At 37.8% G+C, this 16,153-nt stretch overlaps 1 protein-coding gene across 2 annotated transcripts in view; it reads left to right on the top strand.

Moving 5' to 3' along the window:
* The window catches only part of Tox (thymocyte selection associated high mobility group box), a 319,367-nt gene that overhangs the window by 152,747 nt on the left and 150,467 nt on the right, over positions 1-16,153 (top strand). For both annotated transcript variants that reach the window (XM_045144132.1, XM_004653334.3), the window contains exon 2: positions 6,357-6,422. In XM_045144132.1, the coding sequence (XP_045000067.1) occupies positions 6,357-6,422 (66 nt within the window). The remainder of the gene's footprint in view (positions 1-6,356; positions 6,423-16,153) is intronic.

Below are 16,153 nucleotides of genomic sequence, written 5' to 3'. Positions count from 1 at the left end.
ACATATACCTCTAAGTGATTTTATTTTTTCTGGTGCAGGGGATCAAAGCCAGGTCTCACATTTAATAGGTAAATGTTCTCCTCTGTCTTAAATCTCCAACTCCTCTTGGCTGTGAATGAAAAAGCAAAATCTCTTTGCCTTTGCCACCCAAAGTTATATCTTTCATTACAATAAATAAATAAATAAATAACACTAAATTATTATTTTTGAACCATGGAATACAACAATGCAATTTGGTTTTAATGTCATTATCTTCCGTTATTATGACTTACATCTTTGAAGAAATACCCAATGAATTCCCTAATATAAGTATTTCCATTTTTAGCTTATTTTTTTTTAACTAAAGTATTAAAGTTCCTTTAGAAAATACTAGAAATGCACGACTGTTCCCTTCATAGGCAATACAGAGTGGTAGTGTTTCATGAATTCCATGAGCTTTTTCTTTTTCTTTCTTAGCAGCAGTTTTTTGGTTTTCTTTTAATAGTTTCCCTAAAAATGATCCCATTTTCTGTCCCAATTCCAGTGGTTGATTTATATTTCTTTATGTCTCTTTGATTTCTCTAGTTTCTGTGGTTTTGGAAGCCTAATAGTGCCCAATTTTGCTCATCATTCACTCTGTTCACCCAGAGCTAGATGTCTGCTTTCAGTTTTTAAATAGAAGAAATAATAACTACCTAGTTTGAAAAGCTCTTTGGGATTATGGGTTTGGTTAATATCCTCTAAAAACAATTTCAAAAAACTGTAGTAGAAGATTATAAATGACTTTTTATGTGATTGCATCCCCTGGTGCTTTGAAATGAAAACACAATAAAGAGTATGAAAGCACTTGGTCAGAAAGGCTAATCCTGAGCTGATGCCATTTACATTTAGATTTAAATAAGTCAGTCTATTTATTCTTTCAAACTTTGCTTCAGCTTTTAAATTGAGAATACATGGAAATTAAAAGCTCTAGCATGCTTATATACATTTTGAAAAGTTATAATGCCTAAATTCAGTTTACTTCTAAGAATAACAACAGGGATAAACAGAAGGAATAAGGAAATGTAGTTAGTAATGTTTAATGAAACAAGTTGATGGTAGTAATTACTAATAATCTAATAAGGCTCATCTAATATGTGGTCCATGTAAAGCAAGCTGGGGTCATTAAAGTGTAATAAGATTACCAGTGGGCCTTCAGATCTGTGAGTATAGGAGTATACCATGTAAGATAATGTCTGCCCTATAATGCTCAAGGTTAGCTTTTCGTTACCCTTTATAATGATAATAAGCAATGATAATAAGCAATGATAATAAGCATTGAGTAGGAACTGTCATTCTAATGTTTGTTTGTTTGGGGCACTCTGAATATGAGCCACATGCATGCTATGAAACAACTCTTTCACTAAGTCGTATTCCCAGTGCCATACTTCTAGTTTTGAGTTTGGTTCTTTTTGTGGCCCAGTGGCAGGCCATTCAATCTTCTCTCTGAGGCTGATTGCTGGAAGCAAGCCACCCCACGTCATCAGCCATGCTGACATGAGAGAAAGCACCAACACTCACCAATGTACTTTGTTGCAAATCTGTATGACTTGATAGTTAGGTGTATTTAGTACATTTTTGTCTCACAATATTTTCTACCTAACAATGGGTTTATCAGGGCTTTATTCTAGGGCAAGTTCAGGAACATTTGAGGCAGTAGAATCTGATTCCCACTTTGATGCGTGCTAGAAAATAAAGTAGTATATCATGGTGGAAAGTTTTTCTACTAAGAACTCAGGCTTTGGTCCTATTCCCAGATGAACCATGTGACCAGCAAAGGAGTCTATAGCTTCCATCATGACATGAAAGATTCTGAAAGATGTCTTAAAGGATTTTTACCAAACCAAATTCTAGGACTCTATGAGCTATAATTCTACTTCAGTACTTCGAAAGACAGCTGGCCATAAGCCCGTGACATGAGATGCCTTTTAAGATTGTTGGATCAGCAGGAGGCCTGCTGAGGCCCTTGGCAACAGCTCCTGGAAAGGGTGTTGTTAGGTGAGCCTGCTGGAGGGGGAGCTGGGTGGGTACGCTTGTCTTCTCCCTCAGGATTCATCAGCAAGTCAGCTATAAACCTTGGCCGCAAAAGGAAAGAGGAGGCCTGTTTTGACACGTATAGAGTTTTGTTCTGCAACTCAGAAAGGGGACACATGCTTATGTATAGTCAGATCTCTTGGTTCTTGGCCAATTTGTGTATGTTATATTAAATAAAGTCTTAGGAAACACAAATCTTGAGCAATTGGATATAGCATTTTGATTAATTGTGCTCATGTCCTTACTGTACTTTTTCTTTTTTAACTACTTAATGTTTCTGTTCTTAATATCCACCAATTTTATTCCATTATATAATTCTGAGTCAATTTCCTTAAGTGGTAGAGCATTTGTCTAGCATATACTAAACCCTGAACTCCACCCAAGTACCTAAAAATAGTGATATAATTAAAAATTTTGAAAATAAAGTCATCAAACATTCTGTGGAAGCTGACTCTTCTTCCTCAGAGTAACTGTCACTCTTTCAGGAAGGCCATTTGTTTCTGAAGCAAGCATGGTTCAAGTTTTGGCAATTAGATAATAAACATTTCTTCATGACTGAGCATGTGTTGACCCTAAGCCTTGGGAATAAGGATAACTAGGATATAAACTTTGTTCTTGCTTAGCTCACTGTCCATTCTCATCCACCAAACCTGACCAGAAAATGAGTCCTGCCCAGAGGACTCCCAATGAAAGCATGGCTGGCCCTCACTAATAGGAAATATTTCATTATGCAAAGGGACAGAAGGCAGTGTGGACAAAGGGGAGTAAATGTGTGTGGGGTGTACAAGCACAGGAAGTGGGCATGGTAAGAAATCAGACCAGCAACTCTCTTAGCAAGCCCAATGGTCTGTTGTCTAGAAACCATGTGCTCTAAAGAAGCGAATGTTTTACACATTGTACTTGCTCCAGAAATGTGACTATTTTATGTTTCTCAGTCATAGTTTTTTTTCAGTTTCCTTCTATGCAGCCTAGATTAGTTTCAAACTTAAGACCTTTGCTTCATCTCCTGAGTGTGTGGATTATGTATGTGTACCACCATGCCTAGCCAGCATGCTTTGGAAGGTATTATGAATAGCATGACTGTAATGAAAGAAGCCACCACTGTTAACAAAACCAACAGTATATGTATCGTTACATGTAGGGAGACAGAGAGATGTCTTACAAGGAATTGGCTTATGTGATTATGGCAGCCAAGAAGTTTCAAGACTTGCACTTGGCAAACCGGAGCCTTGGGAGAATGGATTATACACTTCTGGTCTGAACACTGGCAGCTGTGAGATGCAAAGAGCCAATGTTTCAGTTGAGTTCAGGGGTCATGATATGCAGAGACATTTATCATACCAATAACTGTGGGCAAACTCCACAATGCACGACCCATATACCTCAACAAGGAGGGGCCAATGGGGAGGGGGTAGGTCACGGATGAGCCTAATAATGGTACCAAAGTACCTATATTTGCAGAATAGAAAATTAATAAAAAAAAATAATAATAAAAAACACTGATGTACTAGTACAGCAGAAAGGAGGAGGAATCCAGAATGTCAGCAGGCAGTATTGTGCCCAGTTGTATTGGAAGAACCATCTGCTTTACTCTGACTACCAACTTAAATGCCAATTTTATACAAAAATTCCCTCCTAACCATATCTTCAGTAAAATACCTGGGAAATATATGGCTCCAGTCATGTTAACTCATAAAATTAATCATCATAACTCCATCAGTTTTTGAAACATCTAGTGACATACTTCCAGGCAAATTACTAAATTATAAGCTCACTATGACACCTCAAAACAAATTTACTGTACCATGGAAATTCCACACACAGTACCTCAAGATTGTTCAGATATAGGTTAAGTTTGTCTTATCTCAAACACTTAGGACTGCAAGTGTTTTGAGTTTTACAATTTTTCCAAATGTGGAATATTCGCTTATATGTATATATTATGATGCTTTGGGGTTATGACTCAAGTCAAAGCAAGAAACTCACTTATATGCCATATGTACCATATACACAAAATCTGAAGGTAATTTCCTGTAGCATGTCAAATTTCAGATTAGGAATACTCAGCCTTACTGTGATGTAACTGCTCTCAGAAGTGGTAGCAAGGCTGTGATGACTCACAGTACATGTAGACATGCCCTGACAGGTGAGTGAGTGCCTGTGCCAACCAGCCATGCATTTTATGGACTTAGTCCCACCATGCATTTTATGAGCAGTATAAGTTGGAGCATCTAGGTTAACCTCTATGTTCTTTTGTATCACATCTTCATTGATAAAATACAGACATTAATAATGATCCCTAAAACTGGGATTTTATGAAGACTGAAATAGTACATGTCAGATAATACATAGATAGGTAGAGAAGACATGGAATGTGTTCCAAAAAGTTACAATATTTATAGCTACATACTTATTATTGTAAAATGCCATTTCAGCCTTGGCTCAGAATCACTTCACTGTTGGTACTTTTTGAGAGAAAAGTCTTTATCCAAAGCAGTAGCATGAATACACTCAATTAGCCTGTACTTTGGAAAGACTAAAACCAAAACTTCAAAGCCCAAGTCAGTTTTGAGAATGATGCCCGTTTTAGAAAATGAGTCTGAAAAGATGAAATAGAAAGTAACACATTTATAGAACATGCATGGGCCAGGGAACATTTGATTCACTTCGCTACTTCTGTTCCACTCAGTGTGTTACAGTCAAGGAAACTGTCCTATTTTAAATTACTCTTTGGCATCTTCACATTAAAAACATTTGCAAACAAATCAGTGTACTCTAACAGCAGGCAATGCTGGAGGAACACTGTGTGAAATTCTTTGTTGGGTTTCCGGTTGCTGGAAACAGTGTTCAACTGTCTTGAGGAGGTCTACCTGACCAGTGGGTAAGTCACTGGAACTCAAGGCTGCTGAGCCAGGGGACAGAGCAGCTGAATCACCCAGCCCTTCTCGATTTGAGCTAATTGCATGACATGGACTGTGTTTACAAGGTGATGGCATGAAAATCCTTTGATTATTTAAGTTAAACCTGATGAATGCTTCAGTGGTGTTATGAGACTTTTTTTTTTTTTTTTTTTGCTACCATAGCTTATTTATTTAAATATTCAAGGCTCTCACTGACTACAGTTCAGAGGTTTTGTTAAATCCCTTGGGTTTGTATTCACAAGGTTAGCAGCTCATAGGTGATGAAATGCACTGTCTGTAAAGTAAGGTTGACTTTTGCTTATATCACAAAGGTGTTTTGTTTTTCTGTTTGGAGATATACAAAATATGTTCAAGTTACTATTCACTTGTAGTATTTCTAGTGATATTTGTTCTTTTTGTCAAGTGATTTTTCACATCTGCCAATTCCCATGTCTGAAGAGCCTGTTGTTGAACATGGATTCAGACTCAGCTGTTTGAAGTTGATTCTATTTGTCCATTGATGAGTTGGAAAACTCTTCCTCCCAAGAAGAGACCAAGTGTCTGGGTGTCTCGAGATAGGGCAGGATAAAATCTGAATGGAATGATGACTGTCTTCCAACCCGGCCTCATGAGCAACACTTTGCTGCCCTCGCTGCTATGCTGGGCTGTTGAGCAGTTCCACTTCAACTGGGTTGCCCCCAAAATGTCCTCCTTCCCTCTGATTCCCAACCTGCACATTTTTGGGTAAAGTACTCTGCTTTTGTACATTCATGCGGTCTTGGCAAATTTCAGAAAATGAAATTTAAATTAATCATCTGGTTCATGTGTTTCCATTGTTATCCATTGTTATTCTTATATCCATTCTTAGCCATGTTTATAGTGACATAGGCTCTTTTCAAATATTATTATAAATATTTTTTCACCAGAAGTGAAGTCAGTTTTAGTGCATTATGAAAACCCTGCACCTTTTCTGTTTTGAAAACTAAGCTCTCAAAATGCACCAAGCATGGCTCCTTGTATTTTCTATTATACTTTTCTTCCAGAAACATTGCCATTCATTTAATACTTCATTACAGCGCAACTGCGATATGTATACACGGCGTGCAAAATGAACCATTTTGTTTTAAAACAGATTGCAGATGAAAGGAAACCATTCATTTCTTGCTTGCTTGCTGTAATTACTAGAGCCCTAATTACTCTGAATCACTGGCAGCCAGGGTCAGGAAGGATGACAACAGAAACATCAAAGAAAAGATGGGGCTTTCTTGCTGTGACAGATTTTTCATATTCCCAACCACAGTAATTTTTTTTTTCTTTATGGCTACTGTTTTCCAGTTTGATGGTAGAAAAAAAAATACACACACAGTGAAGATTGCTGAATGTTTACTATTATTTCATTCGCAGTTTGACGGTGAGAACATGTATATGAGCATGACAGAGCCGAGCCAGGACTATGTGCCAGCCAGCCAGGTGGGTTAATTAATCTTCTCTGCCTTGTTTCAAATTGTAATTAAACAAATTCAAAGAGTTGCATTGCAAATGAGTAGCACTATCAGTAACTGCCGCAATCAGGAATAATCATAATTTATAAACAAAGCATTTAAGCCTTGTTTCCAGTTAATGAGATGGAGCTGATAAAACACCAGCTTTGGCGGTTGTTGAAGGATGCTACCTCGCTTCCTTTCCAGAATGGCAAGCAGCTGTTTTGACAGCATGATCTTTCCTAAACAGTTGTTTTACCTTTAGGAAATAAAGTCTTCACAGGTGCAGGTTATTTGTGCTTCCTGACTGGAGACGAGTTCATCACTGTAAGCTGCACATGTCACCAAGCGCTTTAATGATCAGCTGTTTCAGGCCATTTTCAACCACATAGTCTGTATTTCTAAGATCCCAGGACTGGTGGGTACTAGATGACTGTGTTTAGGATCTTCTAGGAGAGGTGTGGGATGGGCAAAGGAGTTTTTAAGGCCCCAGAGTACAATATGATTGAAATATTTCAAGGGCACCTCTGTGTCTGTTTCCCTGGGAGAAGCTGACAAGGTGTTTAATCATAAGAAGTGACAAGAAAAGTACAATGAGAATGTAAATGGTCACATTTATAAAAGCAAATACTTACCTATTTATTTTTAGATACTTAAAACAAGACCCTGGAATCCATAGAGGGCATTTAAAATAAAATTATAAGTGCCCCAGGGTACCAACATAACAAAATATAAGAATGCTGTAAGCAAAAAAATAAATAAATAAATAAGTGAATAAATGAGAGTAGAAAGGGTTCGTGGCAGCTATTTGTGGACATGAACCTTTTTTTCTTTTTTTTTTCTGGAACAGTAAATCCATAGTTGCTTGGAATTTCACATACCAGCATACCAGTAGTTATAGTGTAAATTCTAGATAGTAGTTTTCAATGCTTTTTTATCTGCCCAAATAGATTTGATCACTGAGAGGGAGGGCAGAGGAGCTAAGGGGTGCATAAAATGTTTTTCTTTGTGGTGGTTGTCTGGCAATCCAATCTAATGTACGTTAGGGGTGTATTTCTAGAGCAACCTATCTCCTGCTCAACTGGCAGCAGCCAGGCCTGTATATCTAGAAACACAACATTTATTTAAGAGTCATTTTGAGCACTGCCTCTTCTTGCAGACCTGCTGAACATTCCACTCTATTGTTGGGCCAAAAAGATCATCCTAAAGTTCAAAGACCCAGAGCAGGCTTTCTTTCATTCAGTTGAGCAGATCCATCTGAGAATACTCTATAAGACAAGCTTCCTGCTGAAAATTCTTCCTCAGTTAAATTCATTCTGCTAAGTAGCCTCCAGGACCCATAGGTAGATCTGAATAGGACTGTTTGATTAAAAAATGAAAAATGTTACTATTAATTTGCTTCTAACCATCAATCCCAAAACTGTACTGACAAGTTTAGTATTACTATTAGATTAAAGCAACCTGGTACCATCTCGTTGGTGCCTTTAGGGTTTTGAAGTGTAAGGGCTAATTGAATTTGTTTGAAACAGTAGAAACACAAACTCAATAAATGATTAGTGCTATAAAGCAGCTGCTGCCTCTCAGGGAATCATTATGTCCATCCTAAGGAGTTTTGGATAAAGGATTGGAAATGCAGAGCATATGCATCATAACAATTCTCCTTGGATTTCTAAACTCAAGTATCATGGACAATGCTCAGCCCTGACTGAAACCAAACCATTGCCATTGTTTCTCTCAATACTTGGTCAGGAGCTGCCAAGTATGTTTCCAATATCAGTGACACATACTTTCAGTCCTATCTAACGATGTGTTAGGTTTGTAAGCCAAAAGGAAGTAATTGTTAATAATAATGTAGCATGTATGAAAGTGCTTTTAGAATGAGCTGTTTTAAAAATCAGACTAATATAAGATAATGCATGCCCTGGAGGTGAATAGGCTTCATATAACCTAAGTTAAATGGCCTTTGCTCAATTTTATATTTAGCATTCTTTTTGTTTCCTGTAATGCAATATGTTCAAGAATTCATTACCTGGTATTCTTTTAGGGAATTTTAATCAATTTACCCCTTTAGGTAGCCATAAAAAAAGATTTTAGTCATCCCATGGAAAAACAAAAGTTTTTGTTCCTTTCCTCCGTACCATCAAACATCTGCATAGTTTGGTAATCCAAGATAACTTGCCTCATAGCATCGCTCAACAATTATAATTCCTGTTCAATTTTCAAATCAGTACATGCTTTGGGACTTACAGACTGTGTTGCTAAGTAGCAGCATATGGAACACTACTGTGGCTGGAACGTTGCTGCAAGCATATAGCAGGATTCTGAACTTGAAATGATTTTTATAGAAAGCAGGGGCTGGAGCTGCTCCAGGAATGAAAGTACACTGTAAAAATTAATGATATTCTTTTAGACAGTCTCAAAGGGCCCATTGGCCCAATCTGAGGAATGCATTTGTACCTCTTAAGCTAGCATATACAGATCCTTAAATTTTTTTGCATATGGCTTTGTAATTGATAGGCAGTTTTTAAATTGAATATATCACCCATAATAAGACTGATGAGTATGTCATAAAAACCCATAACATTGCCACTGAACCCTGGTGCCATTCTTGGAATATTGACTATTCTGCTATAGCAGTTATAACTGTTATGGTCACTCAGTATTTTTAAACACCATTTAACTTTTTCTTACTCTGGGTAGAATTTAAAACAAGTAATGGAAGTCTTCTTTGTGTTTCCAAACCCTATTTGAAAGGACCATGTTACCAGTCAGCTCACTTGGCAGGATCCTGCTTGAACACTCTTGTGGGAGGGGCTAATGAATGGAAGCCAGAGGAGAAGAAGGGCACCAGTCCCAAAGAGACTCACTCTCTTCTTTGCTGTCATGCTTGACTGGCAGGACAGCAGTTAGACTAAAAAGATACAAAGTATCACATGCTTAGGATGAATAAATCCAGAAATCTTATGTGCAATATGAGTAACGTTAGTAATAGCATATTTGAGATTTTTGCTATATGAGTACATTTTGGGTCTTCTTACTATATACATAGAGGAAAAGGGTAGTTCTGTGAAATGATGGATATGTTAATTTGCTTTACTATGATAACCGTTTTCCTGTCTCTATATATTCTATAACATCATGCTGCATATGTTGAACATATACAACAAAATGTATTTTACAAACTACCTACACTATGCCAGAAAGCATGGCAAAACAGCATAGAACAGAGGAGTTAGGAAGTACCTGAGTTGGGTTCCCACCAGAACCTTCTCAGCCCACTCAGATACAACTGCTGTGGGGTCTCCTCTCTCCATAACCAAGTCAAGCCATTTTCTATAAGCAAGCATCATTGCAGCATCTCCCATAGTCTCTCACATGAAACTATATCAAGTTATAAATGTCTGAGTGAAACAGAAGTGGGCTTTGGTTCTCTTCAGAACTTTGTATGGCTGCAGTGTTATTTTGTTTGCTTCTGCTTATTCTTTAGTCCAGGTCCATTCCAAGAACATCCCTTCACATGCCATCCACTTATACTACTCTTCCATTCACAGGGGCTGGTGCTGGACTCCAGGTCTCTGGACTTAGGTACTCTGTCAGCTCTGTGTGAAGCAGTGGGAAAGGACAGGCCATTTTTAAATGAGTGATTTCCCTTTGGTAAGGGAACTAGGAATTTCTGGTGTCCAGTAATGGAGGAGCTTGGGCTACATGTTTAAACAAGATTTTGGGGGGAGAATCACATCTGGGCTAAATTTGGCCTTCACTGTGCTAAATTTTTCCCTTCTGTTTGTCTGTCTGTCCCCTGCCACATATACACACTGGCTTTTTTTGTTTCCTCTGCTCCTCCTTCCTCTGTCCTTCTTCCATCTTTCTTTCTGAGGGCAGTCCCCTTTCATCCCTTTCATCTTGGGTGAACTTTTGTTAGGAACTCTGAGCGTCATAAGCATTGGATCTGAGGATCAGGCTTTAGGTGTTTTCAGCTTGCGATCTGTTTTCTGTCAGTCCCTCTCTCACCTGCACCCTGCAGTGGAATCCTGACCTGGATATTCAAATCCCAAGATTTAAAACACATAACAAGGGCTGGAGACGTGGATTAGTGATTAATGTACTTGCCTAAAGACCCAGGTTCAATTCCTCATAACGTCTATGTCTGGAGTTCAGTTCAAGTGGTTAGAAGCCCTGGATCACCCATTCTCTTTCTCTGTCTGCCTCTTTCTCTTATCTCTCTCTCTCTTTTCAGTAAATGAATAGATAAAATAAATAAAATACTTTTTAAAAAACACACATAGATAAAATGCTCTGGTTTAGATTAATCTCCTCAGATGTTCCCATACTATAGTCATGTCTGCAAAGGGGCGTGATCAGGATGTGGTATCATTAGAACATAAAGCCATATGGGAAGTCTTTTGGTTAAGAGGGACAGGCTTGTGCAGGGACCATGTGACCATGGCCCCTTTAGACTCCTGGCCATGTGCTCCCCAACATTGTCCTCCAGCAGGCCTACTAGAAGCTTAAGAGCAACGGGCCGGCTCAGTCATGAACTGGACTATCTAAACCATGAGTCAAAACAAGCCTTTCCCTTGATAATTGTCTTAAATACTTTACTATTGGGAAGCTGACTGGCACAATAAAATAGAGTAGTTTTGTGCTTTACTTATAATGAAGCATATGTACTACTATAATACAACTTACATGTGCCAGGCAGCTCTCTCCATGTTTCAGGTTTTGTTTCTATTCCACTAGGCAGCTGTCCCTATCACCAGGGCATACTCTATGTATCAGTTCATACAGATCTAATTCATGCTCTCCAGTAATCTCAAACCTCACGCCCCCAAAATTTCTTAACCCAAGGTGCCAGTGTCGTTTCCTCCTGAGAAAGACATCTCAATAAGAAAGCAATAAATATAGAAATGAATAAATTAACAGCTTGCAATTACCAGAACAATGTCACGTGTTTTGAAATGACCAATGCTGTGACGGTGGCACTAGGCAGTCACATGCTCTCTTTTTTATTATAGTGTTTCCTCAAGTCTACTCTTTGAATTGTATTATAAAATTTGCAAACAGACAAGTATCTGTATTTTGTAATTACATGTTTTCCTAATGAGGTAATTCTGCATGTCAGAGTGTAAATGAGACATAACAAAAGAAGCCTATAAAGTGTATTATTTTTGAAAAAAATTCTTTGCAATGATATATACAATTTCCATGATTGTGACGTTAATTTGAGCCATAAATTGGACCAATTGCTCTTTTTTTTGGTTTTGAAGAAATATCAGGAGTAAAGACAACATGACTTTTTGACCATTGGCCCAATACCATGATCAAACTGCCATGCTTTTAGTAATCTAGTTAGTCCAACACAGTTTGGCATCTTAACAAGCCCAGCTAGTTACTCAAACCAGTCCTCAGTATAGCATTCAAATGATCACTCTGTGCAGTCCCCAAGGTATTCATTACAGACAAAATTGCTCTTGTTGCCTTGCATACAAGCTGGGTTTTCAATGGGAAATGAGAGGATGCCTGGAAAAATAGGCCACCTAATTAAGTTAAACTACTGTAGCACTTGGCTTGACATCTTCATTACTCAAAATTAAAAAGATGCTTCACTTGAGCACACAAGTTACTATTGTTTATGTTGTTTTCTTCCTAAATTGGCTTCTTACCTAGAAGTCTGTTTTTCAGCATTATCTCTCAAAATAGCTTACATATTCCTTAGAGTTTATAAAAAATATCTTAATAGCTGTATGGATGCCAAATGCAGGCACCATGCAAATATACATATTTGGGCTTATGATTATTAAACATACTTCAGTCATCCTGATTATTTTCTTGATCATTTATTTACTGGTGTACTTGAACTTTTGAGTTCTCATACATTAAAGTTATTATTATTTTAGTTGGGAACTAACTATGTTAATTACAAATGGTCATTTACTTGTGAAATATGAATTCCTTAAAGGTATAAGTAGACCATGAAATATGAACTGACATGTATGAGTCCAGTAGAAGTGTGTGTATCAGCCTTGCTAGCGCAGCTATTTTAGGAACATTTTAAACCATACACATGTGATGCTCAGCATCTACTGATTGCCAGTTTCTTCTCATTGACACTAATGAGGCTGCTGACGGGTTAAATGTTGTGTATCATATACATTTCCAAGCAGTGGGATTTGTGAATATAAGACTCATTTTTTTTTTTTATTTCAGAAAATGAATGTTTGTTTCTGGTTGTGCTTGAGAATTTCATGGTAATTGTCTAATATTTTGGTTTTTTCAAGCATTAGGGAAATGTATTTCAGTGATAAAAATTATAAAAATATATGAATGGAATAGCATTAGTGTTAAAAACATATTAAGCATGGTTTACTTCTTGGGGAAAAACTCAAGAGAAGCCATGCCATGCCCATTTGGGCAATGGGAAGAAGAATGTGGCTATGGTACCACCTGAAACTGTTACAATGGCATTGGATACTTTTTGAAAACAACCTCTTTTACTTGTTCACAATTGTATGTTGAATTTTTTTATGGAGCTCAGAAATGAATGTGAAATCTTAATGAACTCTCCTAGCAAAATTTGCCATTATAACATGATATATATGTACATATGCATACATACACACACATACATACATGTGCACTCATAATATGCTCGTCACTAAGGAATGTCCCAAATGTCACATTTCAAGCTCAGAGTGGCAAAGCATTGAATAATGAATGTCTATCTATACCAACTTTGTTTCCAAGGCACTTGAAAATTGTTCTGAACACTCGCTAAAATTTTAATGTCAAGTAGAAGCCTTTTTGCCTACTCATAGTATAAGAACACCACAGTTGAGTATAAGAACACCACAGTTTCTGAAAGCTGAGGTTTACATCTGCCCACCCCTATCTCTCCTGAGACTTTCCATTGTTTCTTCACCTGCTACTCCCTCAACCACCTTTCACAAGTGTCAAGTTTCTTTTAACAATTTCAGTTCCTCAAGTTAGGAGCAGAACCAGCTAGTCTTCCCAGAAACCCAAAGAAGGATTCTGTTTAATTTTTCTCTATTTCCATTTTTCTTCTATTTTATTGATATATAAGGTATTAAAAATAAGTTAACAGGAAGCCTAATGGATCTGAGAGGGGGGCACAGTTAGGATGACTAGTCCCCTGAAGGTAAAAAAAAAAAAAAAAAAAAAAAAGGCAGGAAAGTTTGCACTTGCTAGAAATCAAAGATGATCTGACTTCTTATCTCTTGCCAAATTTGCTAGACTTGATTTTCCACAAACAATCTGGACTTCTCCTGGAAGGGGCCACTTTCATAAGATTTAAACATTGTGGTTAATCAAGTTCAGCCCCTGCAACTAACCTTATCCAACCACCTATCCCTCTGGTTCTCCTCGGCCAGAAGATAGCCCACCACCATAAGGTTATACATACATTTGCAAGGGTAGGGCAAGCTCTCACACCACTTGGGAACTTCCAGGTGTGGGTGAGTTTTTCTCTCAGCTGAGCTTTGTCCTGGGCCTGGCCAGGTTGAGCTGAGGGGAGGGTCCCATAGCCCTTAGTCTCCACATGAGCTCCTTTACCCTCTCCAGATCCCCACATGTCAGGAGCTCCTTGAACTTTCTTTTCTTTCTTGTCTTCCTGTGGTTTTTCCAGGCACTCCACATGGGCTCTCTAGCCACATAGGTGCCTTTCCTTAGCTAGGCACTTCCCTCAATAAATATAATAATTTTTGTTTGTTTGTTTTTCAAGGTAAGGTCTCATTCTAGCTCAGGCTGACCTGGAATTAACTCTGTATTCTCAGGGTGGCCTCAAACTCACGGCAATCCTCCTACCTCTGCCTCCTGAGTGCTGGGATTAAATGTATGCACTACCACGCCTGGCTAGTAAATATAATAATTTAATTATTATCCTTCTTAGCCTTCTTTTTTATTCAATTCATTGATTAAAATTAAAAGTTCACCTAGGATTGGGGGTTCAAGGACTTTTCTGGACCCCATAGCACCCCATTAACAGATAGAAAATATTTGATAGCATAAACTATGGAATAGGTAATATTGATTGGCATGAAAAATCATTCATGATTCATTTTATGCAGTAAAATTAAATTTTACAGCATAGCAGACACAGCAATGTAGCTAACATGAATTGATTGCTTAGAAACCAGTGTATCACCTCTAGTAGGTACACATTCTTTTCTTAATCCTCATGACCTCTTAATGAGCTGAATCTCTCTTTTATAAATTAAGAATCTGACATTTAAAGGAACTAAGTAACAGTTTTCATCAAGAGATAACCTCAGATTTGTGTTCATGTTTCTAACGACCAAACCAAATCTCAATGATTTACAAAAGTAGACCTTAGAATGTATCAAGTAATTTTAGGAATCAAAAAAAAAATCTAGACAACTCATGAAAGTATAGATTACATTTTATATGACTTCCTGTTAAACAATGAAATTGAAGACTTGAATTAGCCCCTTTCAACACTATCTGTGGAGTGATGTTCTGTTTTTGGAAAGGGTGTTTGAGGCCTGCACATATGTCAGCAGCAGCCCCTCCCCCCCCCCCACTGTCAGTGCCCAAGGAAGTACATTATTTGTTGTTGTTCTGTTTTGTTTCTCCAATTTTTTACTACTGGACCTAATACTTGGTTAAAATACCCTCTAAAAATATAGTGTGTTGGGCTGGAGAGATGGTTTAGCGGTTAAACGCTTGCCTGAGAAGCCTGAGGACCTCGGTTTGAGGCTCAATTCCCCAGGACCCACGTTAGCCAGATGCACAAGGGGGCACACGCATCTGGAGTTCGTTTGCAGTGGCTGGAGGCCCTGGTGTGCCTATTCCCTGTCTCTCTCTCTCTCTGCCTCTTTCTCTCACTGTCTGTCACTCTCAAATAAATAAATATATATATATATATATATATATATATATATATATATATATATATATATATATATATATATATATATGTAGTGTGGAGATTCATGTGGACCTCCCAGAAACACTGAGGGGACATAGATCTCTTTATTCCTGAATCATTAATGAATGCTGGCACAAGAAACCATGTATACAGAAGCTAAAGATTTTCCTGGGAAGACATGGGAGAAGATAGACATGTCACAGCTCCACAGAGGCATCTGCTCTTCAGGCCCATTATCCATGCAGTTTCCTCTCTCATGCTACCCTGAAGTAAGTCCCCTTTCATCACCTTCTGAGATCACCTAGTCTGGCACTTCAAGTATGTGTTCCTTTATGGGGAGATTGGGCTTCTATTTCTCTCTTCTGATTCACTCCTTTGTACACATGATCTGGTTCTTACATCTCAGTTTACACCCTGCAGAGTGTCCTGAACATGGTAGGCACACAACAAATATTTCCATACCAAATAAGCACTTGATGTCTTTTACTTAACACAAATTATAAAAACTAATGAGCACAAATAAACATTATGCTTTCTACCAAAAATTTCATTTTTATAACTGTTCAGTGAAAAATTAGTTCATTGTATGTTTTTAAATGAAGATGATTTATTGCTATTGTCTAACATGTGAAGAAAGACAAAAAATTGTTTTCAGGATCATTGGCTTGAGCACATCAAGGCACTGTTGGACAATTCTTGCTGAGTGTTAAGATGATTTATGTAACAGACCGAAGCTTTCCACAGTAATACATTATAGTCTCAAGCTATCAACCCTTGTTCATGCAGAGACAAAAGAATCAGAAAATACCTACTTC

This window comes from Jaculus jaculus, chromosome 2 (genome assembly GCF_020740685.1).
Source record: "Jaculus jaculus isolate mJacJac1 chromosome 2, mJacJac1.mat.Y.cur, whole genome shotgun sequence".
NCBI classification, from domain to species: domain Eukaryota; kingdom Metazoa; phylum Chordata; class Mammalia; order Rodentia; family Dipodidae; genus Jaculus; species Jaculus jaculus.
The sequence above is the reverse complement of the archived record's forward strand: the minus strand, read 5'-3'. Positions and strand labels throughout refer to the sequence as shown.